The sequence below is a fragment of the Labeo rohita genome, chromosome 11, assembly GCF_022985175.1.
Source record: "Labeo rohita strain BAU-BD-2019 chromosome 11, IGBB_LRoh.1.0, whole genome shotgun sequence".
NCBI classification, from domain to species: domain Eukaryota; kingdom Metazoa; phylum Chordata; class Actinopteri; order Cypriniformes; family Cyprinidae; genus Labeo; species Labeo rohita.
The window spans coordinates 23,577,326-23,600,584 of record NC_066879.1 but is presented as its reverse complement, the minus strand read 5'-3'; the positions used below and the strand labels follow the sequence as shown (position 1 = coordinate 23,600,584).

At 34.3% G+C, this 23,259-nt stretch overlaps 2 protein-coding genes across 5 annotated transcripts in view; both read right to left on the bottom strand.

The window, feature by feature from the left end:
• Positions 1 to 1,820, bottom strand: part of eif4g3a (eukaryotic translation initiation factor 4 gamma, 3a) — a 70,178-nt gene extending 68,358 nt beyond the window's left edge. For both annotated transcript variants that reach the window (XM_051122566.1, XM_051122567.1), the window contains exon 1: positions 1,160 to 1,820. In XM_051122566.1, the coding sequence (XP_050978523.1) occupies positions 1,160 to 1,323 (164 nt within the window). In that variant the 5' untranslated portion in view covers positions 1,324 to 1,820. The remainder of the gene's footprint in view (positions 1 to 1,159) is intronic.
• Positions 1,821 to 3,720: 1,900 nt separating this feature from the next.
• ece1 (endothelin converting enzyme 1) overlaps positions 3,721 to 23,259 on the bottom strand; it is a 33,405-nt gene continuing 13,866 nt past the window's right edge. For 2 of the 3 annotated variants that reach the window (XM_051122786.1, XM_051122785.1), the window contains 16 exons: positions 20,299 to 20,511; positions 18,608 to 18,732; positions 18,338 to 18,484; positions 18,064 to 18,129; positions 17,794 to 17,982; positions 16,764 to 16,906; positions 16,546 to 16,660; positions 12,552 to 12,662; positions 12,368 to 12,466; positions 11,977 to 12,054; positions 11,769 to 11,872; positions 10,474 to 10,584; positions 10,314 to 10,381; positions 7,710 to 7,900; positions 7,118 to 7,213; positions 3,721 to 4,650 (listed from right to left, as the gene is read on the bottom strand). In XM_051122786.1, the coding sequence (XP_050978743.1) occupies positions 4,474 to 4,650; positions 7,118 to 7,213; positions 7,710 to 7,900; positions 10,314 to 10,381; positions 10,474 to 10,584; positions 11,769 to 11,872; positions 11,977 to 12,054; positions 12,368 to 12,466; positions 12,552 to 12,662; positions 16,546 to 16,660; positions 16,764 to 16,906; positions 17,794 to 17,982; positions 18,064 to 18,129; positions 18,338 to 18,484; positions 18,608 to 18,732; positions 20,299 to 20,511 (2,033 nt within the window). In that variant the 3' untranslated portion in view covers positions 3,721 to 4,473. Of the gene's footprint in view, positions 4,651 to 7,117; positions 7,637 to 7,709; positions 7,901 to 10,313; positions 10,382 to 10,473; positions 10,585 to 11,768; positions 11,873 to 11,976; positions 12,055 to 12,367; positions 12,467 to 12,551; positions 12,663 to 16,545; positions 16,661 to 16,763; positions 16,907 to 17,793; positions 17,983 to 18,063; positions 18,130 to 18,337; positions 18,485 to 18,607; positions 18,733 to 20,298; positions 20,512 to 23,259 lie in introns of all 3 variants that reach the window. The other variant, XR_007828721.1, reaches the window with a different exon arrangement.

Below are 23,259 nucleotides of genomic sequence, written 5' to 3'. Positions count from 1 at the left end.
TGCAGAACAACAGAAATTCTCAGAGAGCTCAAGAGGGTGACCCAGATTTGCAGTGTGCCTATTGCTCAATTACTTAGCTAGACTGTGTCTAAACAGCCTTTACTTGACTGATTACTTCACATCATGTCAAATCCGGCAGAGATTCCTATCATACATTTAGCCTTAACCACAGTAGTGAACAAAGCTTTCATGTGACGTGATTTACCTTCAAAAGACTAGAATGACATAGCCTCATATCTGTTGTTTCCTTTTCAGTTGTGAGGAAAAAAAATGGCTCGATAGGTGATGATGGTAAATCAGTTTGAAATATGCGCAGTTGAATAAAATTGAACAAAATAATAGTGTAGTTGAACCACACTTAATGTATGAATGGTGTTACATCAGGTTAGATAATAAAATTGGCATGACAATGTGAACAAATAACACTAGGCTTTCTTTTCTTTTTTTGAAAACTAATATTAACCAGCTTGTCCCAAACTTATAGTAGCACATATATGGCCAACTCCCCTCAAGTTCACACAGGTGCCCTACCAGAATAACCACAGGTGTGTGGTTATGAAAATGGATCAGAGGGATCTCCAGAAAATAGTATTTTATAAACATGCAGTTGAGCTTATTTGGCTCGAGCCAACATGCAGCCACTCATAACACCACAGCAACTTCCTAGTCCTGCCCTAGCAACCAGCAACAACACCCTAGCAACTGTACTAACGCTATTCAGGTCTCTTTGGACTTGAGATATGGCCTCCCAAAGGTCCTAGCACACATGAAACAGCATTTGATCATAAACCCAGAAAATACACAGGTAACTAATACAAGCACGCACAGATTGTGAGTGATCTGAAACTGTAATGGACCCGGTGCACAAAGCTGGGATTGTCAAGTTCCATGAACAAAGCAACTGCCAAGAGGACTAGCAAACAACAACAGATAGCAAAGAAGTAAATCCCTTCGATGTAATCGAAGCACACCCCTGATCGCCCTGGCAACGGTTGTATTAATAATAAACTAATGCAATCTTATATAAGTAATTTCATCATTATAATCAGGTAAACAAATAACAAGTCAGGTGATGTGATTATAAAGCGAAATCCCCGTTCGGTTCCCCCACAGATCTGTGTTGTGGGACACAAGGGGCTTTGTTATTAGTGAAGGATACTGGGTAGGCGGCACGGCTGACGGCGGAGGAGCGCTCTGGGCTCCCGGTGGTAACGACACGGAGGTCAGGGCTGCACGGAGTTGCGTTGGCGGTGCCGGTCCGGTTACATGTCCACTAACAGCGACAGCGGCCGGCTTCGGGACCACTTTCGGTGGCAAACTCATTGCAGAAATTTAAACCAAAACAAACAATGCGCAGCTGAAAACGGTCGCACGTTCCAACAATATCTGGCCGTTTCTTCTCTCTACGAAGGCCGGAACGTGTGTATATCCTTATGCCATGGATTTCATTCAAATCTGGCTGCTAGTGCCAAAAATGTCATTTTATCTTTGAAGTCGGGGGTTGTAGCTGCTCTATGCATGGGGACGGTAGGGGGTTTGTATCCCCCTCCAGCCACCCTGGATCTCCCCGGTTGAATTGTTCTTCTCCGCCTCCTCAGATGGCCGTCTCCGGGTTTGTTTGCTCCGCTTTGCGTAGTAACATCACATAAACGAATCGCATTATAGGAATTTCTCATAAAGATGGGAGACTTCGCTCAACATGGCGTTGTTGCGGCTGCTTCCAGCAGTCCGGCTGGACGGACGGCTCGGGAAATGTCGGGTGAGTTCGGAGATGCTCGGGTTCACCTTACGCCACTTCGTAGTGATGGGAAGTCCGACACATTTCCAGGAATCGGCTCTTTCGAACAGTTCGTTTCAAAGATGCGGTTCCTGAAACGATTCAGTGGTTATTTTGGACGTAAAAAAGGAACGTCGTGACGCAATTGCGACCTCACGTTGTCCCTGACAAAGTTTGTGCGATCTTCAAAGTATTTTTTTTTTTCATCTTTTACACCCGATTGTACGCTTTAATACTGACTTTTATATAATTGTATATTATTATTATTATCACCATTATTATTATATTATTATATGAACAGGAATGCATATTACAAAATCTAAAATTTTTAATCATTAAAAAACTGGTCATTTAGGACCGTAATATACACTACCAGTTAAAAGTTTTTGAACAGTACGATGTTTTGTTTTTTTTGTTTTGTTTTTTTAAAAAAGTCTCTTCTGCTCACCAAGCCTGCATTTATTTGATCCAAAGTAAAGCAAAAACTTATGAAATATTTTTCCTCTTTAAAATAACTGATTTCTATTTGAATATATTTTAAAATGTAATTTATTCCTGTGATTTCAATGCTAAATTTTTAGCATCATTACTAAGTCACATTACCCTTCAGAAATCATTCTAATATTCTGATTTGCTGCTCAAAAACATTTGATTATTATAATTATGTTGTAAACAGCGGAGTAGAATCTTTTCAGGTTTCTTTGATGAATAGAAAATTCAGAACAGCATTTTTTTTTGTAACATTATAAATGTCCTTATTTTACTTTTGATCAATTTCAAAGCATCCTTGCTAAATAAAAGTATTAATTTCTATAATTTCCCGTGACTGATGACTCCAAGCTTTTGAATGGTATATAGTGTATAATGTTTCAAAAGTGTTTTTATTTCTGATAAATGCTGATCTTCAGGTCTTTATATTCATCAAAGAATCTGGAAAATGTACTCACCTGTTTTATATTGATGATAATAATAATAATAATAATAATAATAATAATAATAAAAATGATTCTTTAACAGCAAATCAGCATATTAGAATGATTTCTGGAGGCTCATGTAAATACTGAAGACGGGAGTAATGATGCTAAAAATATAGTTTGATCACAGGAATAAATTACATTTTAAATATATTCAAATAGAAAGCAATTATATTAAAAAGTAAAAATATTTCACAGTATTGCTGTACTTGGTGAGCAGAAGATAATTCTTTAAAAAACATTAAAAATCTTACTGTTCAAAAACTTTTGAATGGCAGTGTAATCTTTCCTTTTCATACCTTAAAAAAAATGCCACACTATTTGTTTGGGAAAAAAGTAATACAAATATTTCCAGTATATTTTATTTGTACTTTCAGTTCTTGAGAGTCGGTGAGCTGCTGACTCGAGAACCGCGATTCAGTTCGATTTGTGATCGAATCGTTCATGCCGGGTTTTGTGAACCGGTTCATTAACGAGATCTAAAAAGAACGATTCGTTCTCGAATCGGACATCGCAATACGCCAGCGAAAGTGACGTCATAAAGGCAGTCGCCACATGCCTGCACTGTTTCACACAATGAATGGCATCTCCGTTACATTCCAATCCATCAATCATCAATAAAAGAGACGAATGAGTCATAATACCCAATATATTATGACTTCATATAAAACTGCAGTGTCACCTTTTTAAAATGGGTCCCGCCCAAATTTTGCTCATACGTCAAAATACGTCAAACGTTACATATGTTAGAGAAAGGTTTGTCGAATAGAATACACACGCTTGCCTATGTTGTGAAGTAGCATATGTATCACAGGAGTGTAATAATGAGAATATTAGCTTGCTTTTTAGCAGGCATTTCAGTTGTTATTAATAAATGTGAATGTGGCGACATCTGTTGGTCAAATTCTAAACGCTTTCTAGTAGTTTATTAACTGATGTGAAAAAATGAAACCTTGTTGTGAAGCATAACCCACCTTTTCTATTTATTTTGAGGGTAGAAGGGCAGTTTGAATCTGTGTGTAATAAAAATATTTTTCCAGCAAGTCTCATATTTGCAGCTTTAAAGGTACTTTCTTGTATAGTGGTCCAACAGCAGTAAACCCAGTTGAAATATTGCTCACATATTCTTCATGTGACATTAAATGACACTGATGAATTATATAAGCTAATCATTTTACCAAGTTCCTATGGTACAGGCAAATTCAACAAGTAGGACATGATGGAACAGTCTTGTAGAAAACTCTGTAGAAAACTTAACCATCTATCAAAATGTGAGCAAAGTTTTTTTAACAGTGTTGCACAATGTGTTGTGCAAGAATTGGCAAACATTACAGACTAAAAAAAAAAAAAAAAATCCCACCAGCAACGTCATACAGAGAACATAAATATTTCCCGTTAGAAAAATAAAAGCTTTTGCTAAAAAGGCACATATTCCAAGAAAACGTATTTGCAGAAAGGACAATTCCTTCTCTCTCGTTACATTTAACCAGTAACTTCCAGTGTTTTGAATGATTGCAAGAATAAATCTCCATTATATAGACTTTCATGGAGTCACTATTTACACCGTTTCCTCATAAAGGGGAAAATAATAGCTGGAAAATAGTAGTCCGCTATAAGTCCACCAGCTTTTCGGCAGTCTAGATTTGGCAACCTGAGATGGATGTTTGGGATTTTTTTTGAGCGATAACTGCTCCAGGTTCAGTCCCCCGTCATGAGTCAGTGTCACCACAGCTCACACTTGCGTTTGGGGTTCATGGGCGAGTCTGCCTTGCAGCCAAAGTGCGTAGAGAACTCATGGGAATTGGAGATGGTGCCGATGACCCGGAACCGTGACGGACTGTGGGGGTCAGTAATAACGCCCTCGTGAGAGCTTTCAGGTGTGCGAACTGAGCACCACACCTACAAAAAAAAAAAAAAAAAAGGATAAAAAGGGTTTTGTTAGACGATAATAGGACTAGATTATTGCATTTTTAAAGAAGTGGCGAGTGGTGCTTGTCTGTGCAAAAGTTATTGCCCTGATTTTTTTTTTTTACAATTTTTGTTTTTATTTTATCTTTAGTTTTCATTTTGTTAGTGTCCACTTTATTAATGATAGTTTAAGGCTTTTTTGTTTTAGTATTTTAGGGCTAAAACAATGAATGGTATCATTTAAATGTTTAGTGCTTTCTAGTTGCAAGTATTTTAATGTACAATATCTAACATACTTAATGGGTTAAATGTTATTTTAGATTTGAGTCATGAAAATGTGCTTTAGATTTTTTTTTCTCAATTGTATTCATTTTTTCAGTGCTGTCTAAATTTATACAATGTATCAAAAATACAATTAATAAATATCTCATACAATTTTATGAGATTTTAAGTTATTATTTTAGTTTAAATGTATTTTAACATTTTTTCCCATATATTTATTTTCTTTTACTTTTTTATTTCTTTTATAGATAACATATTTATTTCAATCTAGTTGCATTTGTGTAAATTAAATATTTAATGGCTATAACATATTTTTAGATAATCGATTTATTCATTTATTGTTTTTAGTGTCTTGAAAATGTACTTTAGTTAATGTATTTTTGAATTTTTCCCCATTTATTTATTTACTTTTACTTTATGTTTTTTAAATTGTATTTTACATTATGTATGTTTTTTACAGATAACAATATATTTGTTTTAATTTAGTTGCATTTTCATGTGTAAATTAAATATTTAATGGCTGAAATAATATATATTTTTAGATTATCGATTTATTCTTTTATTTTTTAGATGGTGTCTTGAAAATGTATTTTAGTTTAATGTATTTTCGATTTTTTTCTCAATAATGTTAATTTTTTAGTGCCATCTAATTTTATTTTTCTATATAATGTATCAAAAATGAAATAAAATAACTTATACAATTATATGATAGAATTTGAGCAATAAATTATTTTAGTTTAAATGTAGTTAAAATGTTAGAATTGTTTTCCTATTTATTTTCCTTTTTTTACTTTATTTATTTTCCTTTTTTTTACAGATAACACTCTTATTTATTTAGATAGTGTGAGTCATGAAAATGTATTTTTGTTTAAATGTATCTGATTTTTTTTCTCAGTGTTCATTTTTAGTGCCATCTAATTTTATTTTTGCTATACAATGTATCAAAAATTAAATGAAATATCTTACACAATTTTATGACATTTTAAGTAATTTATTGTTTTAGTTTAAATGTATGTTAGAACTTTTTTCCATTTCTTTTCTTTTTATATTTCATTTGATATTATGCATTTATTTATCTGTTTTTACAAATAACAAATATATTTATTTTAATCTAGCTGAATTTTCATGAGTAAATTAAACATTTAATTAAATATTTAAATATTTAATGAAATAATATATGTTTAGATAATCGATTTGTTCATTTATTTTTTATTTTTATTTTTTTTGTCTTGAAATTGTATTTTAGTTTAATGTTTTTTTTTCTAAATTGTTCATTTTTATGTGCCATCTAATTTTATTTTTGCTATATAATGTATCAAAAATGTAATTAAATATCAATATAAATCAATATAAATATCAATATAATATCATACAATTTTATGATATAGTTTGAGTCATAAATTATTTTAGTTTAAATGTAAAAAAAAAATTGTCCAATTTATTAATTTTATTTTATTTTTTGTATTTTTTGTTCTGTACAGATAAGTCTATTTATTTCAATCTAGTTGCATTTTCACAAGTATATTATATATATATATATGTTAATGTTAAATGTGTTTTAGTATTTTTCCCCATTTATTTTATTTTATTTTATTTACTTGTAGTATTATAATACACAACGTATAAAAAAATTAATAATTTATATTATTTAATATTTTTTTAGATAATTAATTTATTCACTTATTTTTTAGATAGTCATTAAAATGTATTTTAGATTTATTTTTTCTCAATTATGCTCATTTATATAGTGCCATCTAATTTTATTTTTGCTATACAATGTATCAAAAAATTATTTTAGTTGAAATGTATTTTAGAATTTTTTTCCCATTTATTTGTAGAATTTTTGATGTTTTCATTTTAGTTTTTACTAAAATGAAATTCACACCCAAGTCACAATTTTAAAATATATCTGCTTTTTTTTTGTAACAAATTGTAAGTAATAGTGTAGGCTACGCACACCTGTCTTCGACAATCCAAATCCAAGGTAAATGTCAAAATCAAAGTGTAAGAAACAGTAATATTGATTCTTGCCTTAGCAAACAGATGAAAAACAAAGACAAAAGACAGACACCTTTAATCTACAAAAGCTGTGAGCAGCAAAACAACTAAATCCTAAAACAAGTCAAAAACAAGTGTAACATCACAGATAACACAGTAAACAAACATTGGCACAAACCTGAGCAAATCCCACAAAAAACAGCTGATGATTGGTCATTCCGAGGGCAGGCAGAGTGGCCTCCTCCCCGTTCTTCTCGATCCAGTTTATATAGGCCTGCAAAGCAAGTGTGAAAACATTAGTCGGCTAATAATTCTGCATGCTGAGATCACAAATAAACAGAGACCTCGTGTCAACGGTTATTTTCCTCTCCATCAGGGAGGTTAACACAGGGTCTTCTGCGGCCATATGCTTTGCGCATCTGCTCCGTAACCTATGACTTTTCAACCAACGGAAAGAATCCGAGTCGCTGGAGGTAGAGCGGCCCATTCCGAGCCACCTGTTGCACTGCGAGGCTTTTCAGCGAGACGGGATCACGACGGCCCCAAAGCTATCAAAGCCGCCACCCAGAAAAATATAGAGATCGTAATGCCTTTCGTATCAGATTCTCACACGTCATACGCCGTCGCTGTTTTCATGTTATGGAAAGTAACCACTGGCGTCTCAGCTCTTTATAACTCGCTGATGAACCAAACAAATCTGTTGATTGAATTAGATCGATTTAAATTCCAGTTCCCGCAAAGTCTTGTTCCACAACAGGATCTTCACAAACCTTGTAAGCTGCCCTCAGGCCTCCGTTGTCAGCAATATTCTCTCCCAAAGTGTGTTTTCCATTCAGAGGTTCTTTATTTATACTGTAGTTGCTGTACTGCTCCACCATGCACTGCGTCTGGTGTTTAAAAGCCTCCACTGAAGAGTTTTGCCACCACTGACGCAAATTCCCATCTTTGTCATACTCTCTTCCTGTAGGACACATTTAAAACACACGTGTGTTGGTAAATGTTCACATACACATGACAACAGTACAGTTTTCTGTAATAAAAGCTGATGTGTTTATTAACATATTCACATTATCACAATAATAAAGGACAGTGCAATGATTTATATTATTCTGTACATGAGAAAAAATATTACATGTATATAATCAATATTTATATATTATATTATATTATATTATATTATATTATATCATATTATATTAGCTAGTTGAAACCGGTTCTTTAAAAAAATCCAAACATTTTTCTTCATTCTTTTTTCTATGTAGTGCAATATTAATGAAATGCAATAAATAATAAAAACAACATGTTTAAATAGTTAAATAAGTTTTTCAACAGGGTCATGCGTATTTAAACAGTCTCTGACTCTGAAAGTTCTTTTCCTAGCACATTTTTAATATTTATAACATATATAAGAAATCATAAAAAAAGGTTTTTTTTCTATTTTATCTTTAGCTTTAATTCTGTTTTTATTCTATCAAAGTTCTTTTTATGTTTTTTTTCTTTTTAATGAATAATAAATTTAATTTGTTTTAATTTTGTTGGCTTCCACTATATCAATGTTAGTATTTTTTTTTCAGGTTTTCTAGTTTCAGTGTTTTATTTTATTTTTAATTTTAGTTTTAGTATTTTTATGTCTGAAAATATCATTGTTAATATCATTGTTTTTACTACATCAATGTTAGTATTTTTTTAAGGTTTTCTAGTTTCAGTGTTTTTATTTATTTATTTATTTATTTATTTTTATTTCAGTTTTAGTATTTTTAGGGCTGAAAAGGTGATGAATAACTGATATCATTTAAAAATGTTTAATGCTATGTAGTTGCATTTTAATGTTTAATATCTTTATTTTTTAAAGTTGTATTTTTAAACTATTTTAAAGTTGGTTTTTAAGTTTTTTCTTTAGGTTTTCTAGTTTCATTTTTTAATTTTTAATACATTTTTAATAAATAATACATTTAATTAGTTTTAATTTTGTTTCCACTATATCAACGTTAGTATATGTTTTAAGGTTTTTCAGTGTTTCAGTGTTTTTATTTTATTTTTATTTATTTGATTTTTTTAATATTTAGTTTTAGTATTTTTAGGTCTGAAAATATAATTGTTAGTATTTTTTACTATATCAATGTTAGTATTTTTTTTTAAGGTTTTCTAGTTTCAGTGTTTTTATTTTATTTTATATTTTTATTTCAGTTTTATTATTTTTAGGGCTGAAAAGGTGATGAACAACTGATATCATTTAATAATGTTTAATGCTATATAGTCACGTTTTTATGTTTGACATCTTTATTTTTTAAAGTTTTATTTTTTAACTATTTTAAAGTTGGTTTTTAAGTCTTTATTTTTAGGTTTTCTAGTTTCAGTTTTTTTTTTGTTTGTTTTTTAATACATTTTTAATAAATTAGGTTTAAGGTTTTCTGGTTTCAGTGTTTTTATTTTATTTTTATTTATTTTAGTTTTTAGTTTTTAGTTTTTAGTTTTAGTATTTTTAGGTCCGACAAGTTGACAAATAACTGGTATCATTTAACAATGTGTAATACGGGCATCTATAGTTTAAATTCGCTAGTTTTTACTCCAAAGTTTGTTTTTAAGTTTTTTATTTTTAGGTTTTCTAGGTTCAGTTTTTTAAATACATTTTAAATAATAAAATTAATTAAAATAAATAAATAAATTTAAATAAATAATACATTTAATTAATCTATATAATGTTTTTTTATTTAATTTATTTTATTTTTTATTTTAGTTTAGTATTTTAGGGCTGAAAAGTTGTATTTAACTGGTATTTAAAAATGTTTAATGGAATCTAGTTGCATTTTCATGTTTAACACAGGCAGGTGTAAAGTATTATAATACACAATTTCTAAGATACTTCATTGGTTAAATATTAATTTTAGATAGTTTAAGTCATTTTTTCTCAATGATGTTCATTCTTAATGCCATCTACTTGTATTTATATATGTATCAAAAAATACAATTAAATATCTTATGCAATTTTATAAGATAGTTTGAATTATTTAAGTTTAAATGTATTTTAGAATTTATTCCCCAGCTTTTTTAACAGATAACAGTCTATTCTTTTTACAACCTGATTTGTATTAATCAAATAAGATTTGATAGACTGAGGACCTAAAAACTGATTGATAGAAAAACACATAATTTGATAGTTTGATATTTATTGATTATTTCATTTCTTTAAGATGTATTCTCTATTACCATAGCAACCACTCAGATATTTAGTTATTCCTGTGGTTGTGTAACTCTCTAATAAAGAATCAGTGGCACACTTGATTCTTTATAGCAGTTGACAAAATCTTATATACTGGAGATATAACAATCTGAAATAATACAGAGTAATGATTTAGAGAGAATAATTTTGTTACCTTGATCGTCAAAGGCATGGGTCAGCTCATGCCCCATAACCACACCTATACCACCAAAATTCATTGCCCTAGAAAACAACCAAGACACAATAAGATGTGGTAAGTGATATAACACTACTACAGGACTACAGGACAGGCTTTGTTAGTGGGAGACACTTACTTTGGCCAAGCATGGTTATAAAAGGGAGCCTGGAGAATGCCTGCTGGCAGTACCATCTCATTCTTTGTGGGGTTGTAGTAGGCATTAACTGTAGGTGGAGTCATACTCCATCTGTAGATGGACAGAAAAACACTGATCACTGGCGTACACATAAACTAACAGGGAGAACAGTACAAATTAACAGTTAATACATACGCATATACAGTTCAGGTCAAAAGTTTATATCCCCCTTTCAGTTAAAAATGTTTTACCAAAATAAGAGGGATCAAACAAAATGCATGTTATTGTATTTTAAATATTTCACATAAAAGATGTTTACATATAGTCCACAAGAGAAAATAATAGCTGAATGTATAAAAATGACCTGGTTCAAAAGTTTGCATCCCCTTGATTTTTAATAATGTGTTGTTTCCTGAATGATCCACAGCTGGTTGTTGTTGTTGTTGTTGTCGTTGTTGTTGTTTAGTGATAGTTGTTCATGAGTCCCTTGTTTGTCCTGAACAGCTAAACTGCTCACTGTTTTTCAGAAAAATCCTTCAGGTCCCACAAAAGCATTTTTGTGTATTTGAACCCTTTCCAACAATGACTGTATGATTCTGAGATCCATCTTTTTACACTAAGGACAACTGAGGGACTCATATGCAACTATTACAGAAGGTTCAAACGCTCACAGATGCTTCAGAAGGCAAAACCATGCATTAAGAGCTGGGGGGTGAAAACTTTTGAAAAATAAAGAAGTATACATTTTTCTTTGCATAAATATCATATTTTTTTCATTTAGTATTGCTCTTCAGAGGACACAGAAGATCCCTACATGTTTCCCAGAAGACAAAATAAGTTCAATTTACCCTGATCTTTAAATTCAAAAAGTTTTCACCCTCCGGCTCTTAATGCATCGTTTTTCCTTCTGGAGCATCAGTGAGTGTTTGAACATTCTATAATAGTTGCATATGAGTCCCTCAGTGTGAAAATATGCATCTCAAAATCATACAGCCATTGTTGGAAAGGGTTCAAATGGACAAAAATGCAAAAAACCCAAAGAATTTGTTGGACCTGAAGTATTTTTCTGAAGAACAGCAGGCAGTTTAACTGTTTAGGACAAACAAGGGACTCATGAACAACTGTCACTAAACAAAAAACACAGCTGTGCATCTGTGTTTTTTTAAAAATGACTAAACTAGAAAAATAAAAGCCAATTCATTATATTAAAAAAACACTTGCTAAAATACCAATTCAACCATTTTGGGTGAACTATCACTTTAAGAGATGTGTGTCAGAGCTGGATTGATACTCACTGATCTCTGTTGGGGGCTTTTCTCAGCTGGTTAGCAGTGACCCGTGCAGAGAAGTTGTAATAATTCATGACGTTTCGAAAATAAAGATCTGAAACAACATCAAACTGATATACAGTTTGGGGGGCCAAAATGTTAGTTCAGGCTCTAAGGCATTAAACTATATAATTTTACATTAACCAAAACCAGAAATCAAAAAATGTATACATACGTCATTAAAGACCTTGTCCAGCTCTTTAGGGTTCATAATAAACTTTGGATAACCAATCATGTTGTATATTGCATCTGCCTAGACAAGAATAAAAAATAAACATTATGAGTAACATTATAAGAGTACAGTTTACACTTAAACACCAGGAGGCACTAAAGAGCATCAACAAGAAGAAAAACCTTTATGTAGTTTTGTTGCTCAGTGGGATTTTTCTCAGCCCAATTTATTGTCCTCCAGGCAAAGCAATGAAAATGATAAACAACCACTAATTCAAAAACTAAAATTAATACAAATTGGGAAAAGCCGGACATGTCATAGCAACGTGTTGATTTCACAGAGATCCAGAACAGTGGTGAAAAACATCGTGTGGGATCGTGCTGTTGGTTCTCACCTTTTCTTTGGCTGCTTTTTTTGTCTCGGGATCCATCCAGCCGACAGTCTTCAGGCTGTCTTCAAAGGCCCATTTGATCTCAGAGACCATATCTTCAACCTGACAAACACATCAGGAGAGAATATAGCGTATAGGCCTCGAGGAAAAGACGGGGATGGTGTGCAAAACATCACAAGACACTCACAAACTCTTTGCTGTCTTCGGAAAAAGTAGCTTTGACAAAGAGCGCCCCGAGAGCAAAGCCCAGAGCGCTGTCCGTGTCACTGACGCAAAGTTTCCAGCGTGGCATGCAGCTCTGGAAAACACAAAGGTGATATATTAACAACTTCGATCCTCATTTGCACCGAAGTCTTCTCAACATGACATTTCACAAACAATTTACAGGTACATGTAGGCATGAACTTCCATGTGTACAATATAGGAAATACTAGTGCAAGGAAGTAGAGAGATCATAAAAAATATGTTATTTTTTATTTAGTACTGTCCTGAGTAAGATATTTTACATAAAAGATGTTTACATATAGTCCACAAGACAAAAAAAAATAGCTGAAATTATTAAAATAACTCCTTGCAAAACTTTGGAAACCCTTGGTTCATGAGTCCCTTTTTGTTCTGAACAGTTAAACTGAGCACTGAATCCTGCAGGTTCTTCAGTTTTCCAGCATCTTTTGCATATTTGAACCCTTTCCAGCAGTGACTGTATGATTTAGAGATCCATCTTTCACACTGAGGATAAGTGAGACTCAAACACAACTATTAAGAAAGGTTAAACATTCACTGATGCTCCAGAAGGAAACACGATACAGTAAGAGTTGGGGGGTGAAAACTTTTGAATTTGAAGATCAAGGTAAATTGTACTTAATTTGTCTTCCGGGAAACACGCAAGTATCTTCTTTTGCTTCCGAAAGGCAGTACTAAAAGAAAAAAACAAGTTATATTTCAACAAATTAAAAAAATTTGAACATCTTTATCCTGTTCAAAAGTTTTCACCCCCTGGCTCTTAATGCATTGTGTTTCCTTCTGAAGCATCAGTGAATGTTTGAACCTTTTTTAATAGTTGTGCTTGAGTCCCTCAGTTGTCCTCAGTGTGAAAATATGGATCTCAAAATCACAGACACTGCTGGAAAGGGTCCAAATATGCAAAAGATGCAAAAAAAAAAACAACATGCATTTTGTATGATCTCTCTTATTTGGTTAAAATTATTCACATTTTCACAGATTCTGCAAGGAGCTCCCAAACTTTCGCAATTTTTTCCCACTTCATCAGCAAAACAAGACATTTCATTGTTTTCTTGCAAGCTCTTTGAGTATGACGCCAAGAGACGGGCAGCGACAGGACTTGTCTTGTCACCCATTCCACATTACCCATATCTTGTTTACAAACTAAAGCTCTATAGATAATGGCTAATGGCTCTTAGTGCAAGACTATAAGGGTAAAATGGAGGAAATGAGTCATTAGGTGAAAATGAAATAAGTCAGGTCTGGAACGACAAGAGGGTGAGTAAATGTTGACAGCAGATGATTATCAGTGATTACCAGTGAAAAGTGGCTTAATTTTGGTATTTTCAGCAATCATGTGACTTCAAAAGACTGGAAAACCAGCACAGACATTATATGGACTACATTTACAACATTTTTATAGTACTTTCTGTCATTTTTAGGTCTTGACAGCTCCATGTCATCATTCACTTTCATTACATGAGAAAAAGCAGAGTCAACGTTCTTTCTAACATCTATATTTGTGCTCCTTAAACGTGGGTCTTGAACGTGTCAGTTGCATTGCTGTCTATGCAAGGTCAGAAAGCTCTCGGATTTCATCAAAAATATCTTAATTTGTGTTTCAAAGATGAATGAAGGTCTTATGGGTTTGGAACGGCATGAGGGTGAGTAATTAATGACAAAATTTTCATTTTTTTGGGTGAACTATCACTTTAATGACAGCACTTTTCATTTTTGGATGAATTATCACTTTCAATGCAAGAATAAAAGCTATACCTTCACTAATGTACCAAACTGTGCTGAAGGTGACCGTCCTTAAGGTTCGTCTCTCTATCTCTTATCTTAACCCATCACACATACACACATCGCCCAAGCCTCTTTCGTTTGTTATTTCAGCCTGACCCCAGCGGAAAGCGAGGCCAGCGCAACAGGATCTCCTCCTGATAAGAGTCTGAATAACCTGGCTCCCTGCAGAACAACACACCGCCTCTCAATACACACCAACACTGATAGCAGTTACTCTAACAGAAGTCAAAGAAAAGGAAGGAGCGGGAGAGAGAAGACGAGGGCAACATAACACTTCCCGCTCATGCTGACTAAGCACACTGACGAATTCAATATCTAGGTAATTTAGTTCCAATATAAAATGATTTCTGCACCAAATGATCCATGTAAGCAGAAGAATCAGTGTAGAGGAATAGTTCCACTATATTTAGTCATCACTTACGTAGTCCAAATGTTTTTTAATCCTATATTAAAATGTGCAATAAAAGCTAATAATCTCCTCTAAATCTCAACTAAAGCAAAACTAAAAGCTGCAAGCTGCGATTACTGGGGTTCAAGTGCTTTAAGACATTAAAGCACACATGAAAAAAGACATTACATATCATTTAGCAAGCCTGTAACCACCTAAATCAATGATTAAAAAAGCATTATTGGCAAAGCCTGGTAATTTACTTTAGGAATATGATGTTTTTTAACGTTTATGACTGTTGTAGTGCCAGCTGTGGTCCGATCTACCTAAAACTTTGCATGCTTGTTTAGAATCACCTATCGCATGTGCTCAGCAGGTTTTGTGGAGTTTTAAATTTTGGTTAGGCTTTACAGGCTTCTGTTTATATTTGGACAGGCCCTTTTTCTAAATGACCCCATTACAGACGTTTTCCCTCAGTCACGCCTGACTTTTAACTTGAAGAATGCTTTGCATTTCCGGTCTCCAGTGTTTCTAGTTAGCGTCAAATTAGCGTTTACTCAGGAAAAAGGTCCATAGCTTCCCAAATTGTAAATTGCAACATTCTTTTTGGATAATTTTTGACCTAGAGAGTTCACAGAATTGCACTGCAGTGTTTTTTTTCCCAGACTGAGCGAAAACCTAGGACTAGAACGCAAAAGTCGTATGACATGAATACCGTACGTATGTGTTAAAAATCACACAATGTAAAAACGTTTACACCCTTGTTAACGCCCTATTTCTTTCAAATTTCTCACAGACCTTTTGGGCCATGAGTCAAACAGGCCCACCGAGTTTCGCTCTGATCGAGCTCTGTTAACCTTGTCTAATAGGTGCTCAAATTTCATCGGCCTATGGCGGCCATGTTTTTTGAGGTACGCAAATGTCTTTATAGACACGTGTGGCACTTTGGGCCAAGACCATGCGTACCGACTTTCTTGTCTATAGGACAAACGGTTGTGTAGTTATGGACGTTTTTATGTTTTTCTCTGCTCTTATAGCACCACCAAGTGGCCAAGCTTTGCAACATTTTTCATGTGACCTCAGATTCAGCTCTTACATAGGCATTGCGAGTTTGGCGAAGATATCTTATTACGTTCAAAAGTTATAGCCGTTGTAGTAAAAGCAGCCCTGTCCCTTTCGAACGATTTGGCGTCCCTTTGCGATGGAGAGTCGAAAGGTCAACTTTTTTTTTGATCATTTTTGATATTCACTCTCCAAGATACCATTTGGTTCCGATTCTGGCAAAAAAAAAAAACAGGACTAGTTCACAAAAGTAGGTTTTTCAAAAAATTCTAATACCTGAAAATTTGCGTTTTGTCCAATGTCAGGCGAGGATTTCAACGACATAAGACACTTGAGCCTAAGATGAACGGTTTAGGAGTTATAAGCGTTTAAGTACTTTTGATCGCTGTAGTGTTTCCACCAGGCCGACTGGGGTGAGCCTTGGTGACGTTGTAGACAGTTTGAGTACTACCATCCCTCCAATTTTAAAGTCTCTACAACTTACGGTCTGCCCGTTCAGTTTTACAGAGATTTCTGATCTTTGGCCACTATAACAGTTACAATAGGGTTTCAGCGCTATGTGCTTGAACTCCTAATTATGTATCATAGGAAAACAATGTAAAAAACATGAGTGTTACTTAATATTTAATGGATCGTTCATGACTTTTTCAGTGGCAGCAGTGCCTTGAGCTGACAGAGAGCAGCTTCGATCTTCATTTCTCACCTTCTTGGTGCCATACATGACTTCAAGGAAGCGCTGCTCTGCATCTTGAAACTTCTGGTCTAAGATGGACACCATTTTCCGCACCACTTTCATGATCATGTAGTTATTCAAGACACTGAGGGGAGACACATCAGCTTTGATCTCAGCTAAGAGACAATCCAGATCTAGTACACAGACTGGCCCAAAAACCCACAGAAATCTGGATAATGTTGGCTTACCTCTTGCTGGTGTCGCTGATGAGCTCTGAAACTTTCTGGAGGTATTCTTTAGCGTACACAACCACGGGTTCAGAGTCATTTAGGGCGACAGGGGCGAACACTGCGGAGAGGAAAGGCATCCAATCGACCGCAGGAGCCAATGTCTACAGCACAGACACAATCACATGACTGATATCCCAGCTCACATGCAACTCCACAATTAGAGTAATGAAAGAATGCTTTATATGTCTCTCCAGCAATGGAAACATAACTACATGTTCTGACACTTTCACGCTCATTTTAACAATCACAATATATGAGAACATCTCTCATTGCAGAAGACATTTAAAGGGTTAGTTCAGCCAAAAAAGAAAATTTGGTCATTAATTACTAACCCGCATGTCGTCGCAAACCCGTAAGACCTTCGTTCATCTTCAAAACACAAATTAGGAAATTTTGGATGAAATCTGAGAGCTTTCTGACCTTGCATAGACAGCAACACAACTACCACGTTCAAGGCCCAAAAAGGTAGCAAGGACATTGTAAAAACAGTCCATGTGACATCAGTGGTTCAACCTTAATTTTATGAAGCTATGAGAATACTTTTGGTGCACAAAGAAAACAAAAGTAATGACTTTATTCAACAGTTTCTTCTCACATCCAGATTCTACGGGTTCTAGGTAGCTGTCTATGCAGGGTCAGAAAGCTCTCAGATTTCATAAAGAATATCTTAATTTGTGTTCTGAAGATGAACGATGGTCTTACGAGTTTGTAACGACATAACGGTAATTAATGACATAATTTTTGTGTGAACTATCCCTTTAAATTAGTGTTTTTTCAACTGTTTTTGCTTTAAGATCCCGACATTGAGTGACGACACAAAAATGATCAAAATGATCTCACAAAAGATCCTTAAAACCAAGTAATGCATTTAGCATTTCCATCTACGACCCTATCAGAACAGACATGTGACCATTTTTGGGTCATGACCAACCAGTAAAGAACCACAGCTTTCAATCCAACAGTAGTACAGCAACCGAGAAGTACTCACAGCTAACTCTTTGGCTTGAATTTTATGGTAAATTTTCATCTCGTCACGCCGCTCTTCCTGAGGGACTGTGATGTTGGCCAGGGCTGTTTCAAAGTCTATGATTTCCTGCATCATCTTCTGAGAGGTGTCCTCTGAGCCGCCCAAAAGGATCCCGAGCTCCACCAAGAAGTTTAAGTATGCTTTTAAATACTGAAGAAGGAACACAACACAAGCTTTAGACCACAGCAGAACATTTCCCACGTTTGTGAACAACAAAGTCTCTTTGTTTACCTTTTCATTGGCTGTCTTATTGAGATAGTATTCCCTGGAGGGAAGTCCCAATCCTGACTGATCCACCTGTGGAATAAAGAATCAGAGCATCAACTGTATTTCCATTATCACTCAACAAGCTAAGCTACGCTGACATGCATCATATAAAGCCTGTTGTAATATATTCTGACAGCCTAAACAAAACACGATATCTAGAACAGCACAGAGGTTCCCCTAGACATTTGAGAATTCATGCTGTAATGATTAAAAAAAACATAACTATAAGTGTTCCCACCTGGATGATGTTGCTGTTGGAGCTTTTTGAGTCTGTGCTGACAAAAACAGTGAAAAAAGGGGAAGTTCGGAAGTTGGCGGACACAGTCCGTAAAACCTCCTGGAAGTTATCTTTATCCCACGGGCCTTTCAAGCCCCAACCTCCTGTCTGGAAAAACAATGTTCCATTATTAATAATTATATCCCAGAATAAGACAAAAAGCTTTTCATTAAATCTGACATTTTTACAACAGATCTTTTGAGTTTCATATTGTTGTGCATCTAAGGTCACCTGATTGATGAGATCCTGAAGTGGTTTTGCCCCAAGTGCTTCAATTTTGCTCTCGTTCATACAAGCTTGGTAATACCACTGGGCTTTTTGTTCTGCCTTGCTCAGGCTCTTATTGCTGGTATTCTCTGAATTTAACAAATGAAGAAAAGTTCAAGGACAAGAACCTACGTGAGCCCTTAAAGCAAAGTGAAACAAACAGTGTGGTCAAGCCATCCTAGGTGTATACAACTTTCTTCTTTTAGACGAATACAATAGGAGTTATATTACAAATGTTATGGCTCTTCCAAGCTTTATAATGACAGTAAATGGCTGTTGAGATTTTGAAGCCCAAAAAAGTGCATCCATCTATCATAAAAAGTGTTTCACAAGGCTCTGAGGGGTTAATAAGGGCATCCTGAAGCAAATCGAAGCACTTGTGTACGAAAAATACCCATAGTCAAAAACCATAAATCTCAAATTGTTGTTTGCACGTTACAATTAATAGTTTTAAATTTTGGATATTTTTCTTACACAAATGCATTGCTTCTCTTCAGAATGCCTTTATTCACCCCCCGGATCTGTTTGGAGTACTTTTTTTGGTGGATGGATGGACTTTTTTGGGCTTCAAAATCACAACATTCACTGCCATTATAAAGTTTGGAGGAGTCAGGACATTATAATATAACTCCGATTGTATTCGTCTGAATGAAGAAAGTCAAATACACCAAGGATGGCTTGAGGGTGAGTAAATTATGAGATAATTTTCATTTTTGGGTGAACTATCCCTTTAGATTAATAAAAATAATTCTGGATTTTCATTTTAAAGTTATTTTTGTGTTAAATGAGAAAGTACCAAATCGTAGCTTTAGAAAAACATATTTTGTTTGATTTAACTAAATTTATTACACAACTATTTAGGCAACAACGGCCTAACATAAACTATGTAACATAAAAGAAGATAATCTGAGAAACATCTCAATATTTTTGTTCATACAATGAAAGTCAAATAGAAAGGCCTTTGAATCATTGGTTCACACGATTTGTTCAAAACGTGGATTAATTCAGAAACTAAACACAGTGTTGCTCAAATATGAGCAAAAACGCATAATATTGTGTTTAAAATACCTGCATATCACAGTATCAACTTCTTATTTACCGAACTGTTGTATAACATCATATTTGAACTCATGATATTCGGGACAAAATCAGCACTCGTCTGACATTGCTCTCGTTTCTGGTGTGATATCGCTTATCATGTGACATAAATATGAGACAAAAACAGCCTACAAGGCGTTTTTGCACCAATATCTTGAATTTTACGGCATAACTGCATTAATGGAGTTGTTGCCCTGCATCATATTTGTCAACAGTCAACTGCATTACATGTAAGATGATGTACGGGTTTGGGGGCGGGGCCAGTACGTTAACTGCGTTAAAATATTTTAATTTCATAACTAATTAATTAACGTGTTAAACTGACAGCCCTTCTATATATATATATATATATATATATATATATATATTAATAATAGTAATAAAGTAACACAATGCATAATTGAACATTTTTCAAAATTAACAATTAATAACATAAGTCATTGAATAATAACATACTGAATAAGAACGATAAGAACGAAGTATTTGTTTAAATATGAACTTTCTTTAGGCCATACTTTGAGAAGGTGACCTCCATGAACATTTGATACATTTCTTACCTAATAAGTTCTTCATGATGGCCATGTTGTGTTCCCACAGGTTGCTGAAAGGACCCCAACGGGACTTTCCTTCAGGCAGCGGGTTTTTCCTCATCCAACCCCCACATGCAAAGTTGTAGAAATCTTGGCAGGGGTTCACTGAGCGATCAAGAGCCCCCAAGACCGCACTTGCTACACTAACACAAGGCTCTGACAGGCACATTCCCGGATGAGCTGTTAAAAACAATATATGTATATAAAGAAACTGCTGCATCCATTACAGTATGCTTTTGTATTACATATAGCTGCCAAAACAAATAAGAAAGCCTTCCTGATGTCTCTTTTACTCAGCGTATTTTACACTAGGGTAATCATAAATGGGATTTTGCATTACACTTTGGGTGCTGTACTTCATACTGCGTTCAAGCTGCACATCATAAATATGCCCTGAATATCTCTTTGAGAAAGATCGCGGGACATGAACCCATCTGGAACTATTCACCTATCAAGGGCTGAAGCCAAAATCTGGTTTCTGAGAAAAGGACTGTATTTATTCAGAATCCTGATCAAATAACAAGGCCACAAAGAGTCTCCTACAATGATTAAACCTAAGAAATTGTGTTTTCTCTACATCGAACACTAACTCGCACCAAAAAAACAAAAAAAAAACAAAACATTGAACACTGACAAATCTGGGTGATATGCAAGCTGTTATGGCAAATATTTGTGTATGTATGGCAACACTAGCCATCTGCAACCACTAATATTTCATTTTAATCTGTTCTCAGACATATCTAGAAAACTTAATTTATAGGCACGCACTTTGTGTTCACTTTGGCCTTGAGGCTTTGAGGTTGGGCATGATTCCACAGAATGAGGTTATGTAAGTATTAAGTTTAATATTAGAAATAATTGGAGTTAAAGGGCACTGTTTTTTATTCAGCTTGTGGATGCAGAGAGAATGCAGCTATAATAGATTAATTGTAAGCTCTTCTAAGAAAACCATTTGGCTCAAAAGATGTATCCCTAGCTCCTAGTCTAAAAAGATAAGGATAAGAAACTGGAGGCCAGAGGGAGGCTGAGGAAATTGAAGGTAAACTGTCTGACACAAAGTCGTTGTTCTTTCATAGAGTGATTTGTCATGGTTGGGCAACAGTGGATGGTTGAATAGGAGGAAGTGGCATTCAGTTCACCCTACAATAATAACTTTGAGCTGCAATAAAAGTGAGTAAAGTGAGGTCCATGAGGGGCATATACAGTCTTAGCTTGTAAAAAGCATGAACTTTGATAAATACAATAGGAAGGACTATGAGTAAACACTGATTTGTTCAGGTATTTAAACTTATTATATAAAATCTGATAAAGCCTGCAGGGTTTTACCTATTCAGAATTCATGAAACAGTTGCAGAACTGCATTTTAATCATGATCCAAGCAAACATGCTACATATAGAATGAGCAGTTTTTGAGATAAATTAGATTATATAAAATCTAAATTTAAAGCAAAAACAGAATGCTCCTAGCTTAGCTTTGTAAAATTATGCTGCTTAAAGGAGAAGTCCACTTCCAAAACAAAGATTCACATATAATGTACTCACCCCCTTGTCATCCAAGATGTTCATGTCTTTCGTTCTTCGGTCGTAAAGAAATTATGTTTTTTGAGGAAAAAATTCCAGCATTTTTCTCCATATAATGGACTGCTATGGTGCCCCGATTTTGAACTTCCAAAATGCAGTTTAAATGTGGCTTCAAACGATCCCACTCAAAAAAAAAAGAAGGATCTTATCTAGCGTAATGATCGGTTATTTTCATAAAAATAATACAATTTATATACTTGTCTTTCTCTGCCTGGACTGTTTTGTTCCGGTTTATGACAGTTAGAGTATGTCGATGTATGTGTATGCAGCAATTTCTTTACGACTGAAGAAAGAAAGACATGAACATCTTGGATGACAAGGGGGTGAGTACATTGTGAATCTTTGTTTTACAAGTGGACTTCTCTTTTAAAACATCTGCACTAAACAGAAACATCAGACAGGCTGAACGAGATTCACATTCACTCTCTGTCAGCAGGTGGCGCTTATGGAACAGCAGTGATATAGTATTTCTTTAATTACTTCTGTAAACAAAGCAAACAAACTGTGCTTTTAAATACTACATTAATATGCATTATACTAAGGTAAGATAAAAAGAAAATACCATCCAAACTTTTCTGAAGACAGTCAGTTCTCCTCAGATACATTCATATAAACTTTAAATTCAAATTGAGGATTTTAGAATTTAGGATTTTCTTCCAATATTTCACACATGGTGGAGTGAGTTTGCTCAGCCTGTATAATATTTTCTCCTCTTTGCGTTCATTTTCACTGTCTTTGACTTCTGTTAACAGTTCCGTTTACAGTTGGTGTATTTTTACAGTCATTTACAGGTCATTTACAGTTGGCCATATTAGCGATACTCGGATGTAAACAACAGCATGGATTGCGCTGTTAATGTACTACTGAATATGTTTTTCTGCTAATTTATGATGTCTAAACCAAGGAAAAAAACATGTGGAAGTTAATAAATCATATAGAGAATGACTTAGTAAGCAGGAAGGGGCACAATATTTTGACAAACTAAAGTTAATAGGGGATAAAGATACGTACAAGCTGTATTAATTAAGATATTAGCCTAATGTTTCACCTTCCTGAATGGAAATTATAAGAACAAACATGAATGTTGTCAAGATTTTTGCCCTGGAAATCCTGTTTAAGTTTGGTCAACCACAAACGCCTTTTGTTGACAGTTTTTTGGACTCTTCTCCTTGATTTGTTAGAACTTTTGGCAGTCTATAGTACTCCAAATATTTTTCCCTGTCCAACCAATTAGTACAGCCCAAAACATGACAATAACTGACCATTTTCAGCAGCATTTTCAATATGGCCGATTGATGACGTGTTGTGAAAACACTCTATTAACAGTTATGAAAGTCCAAGCATTAG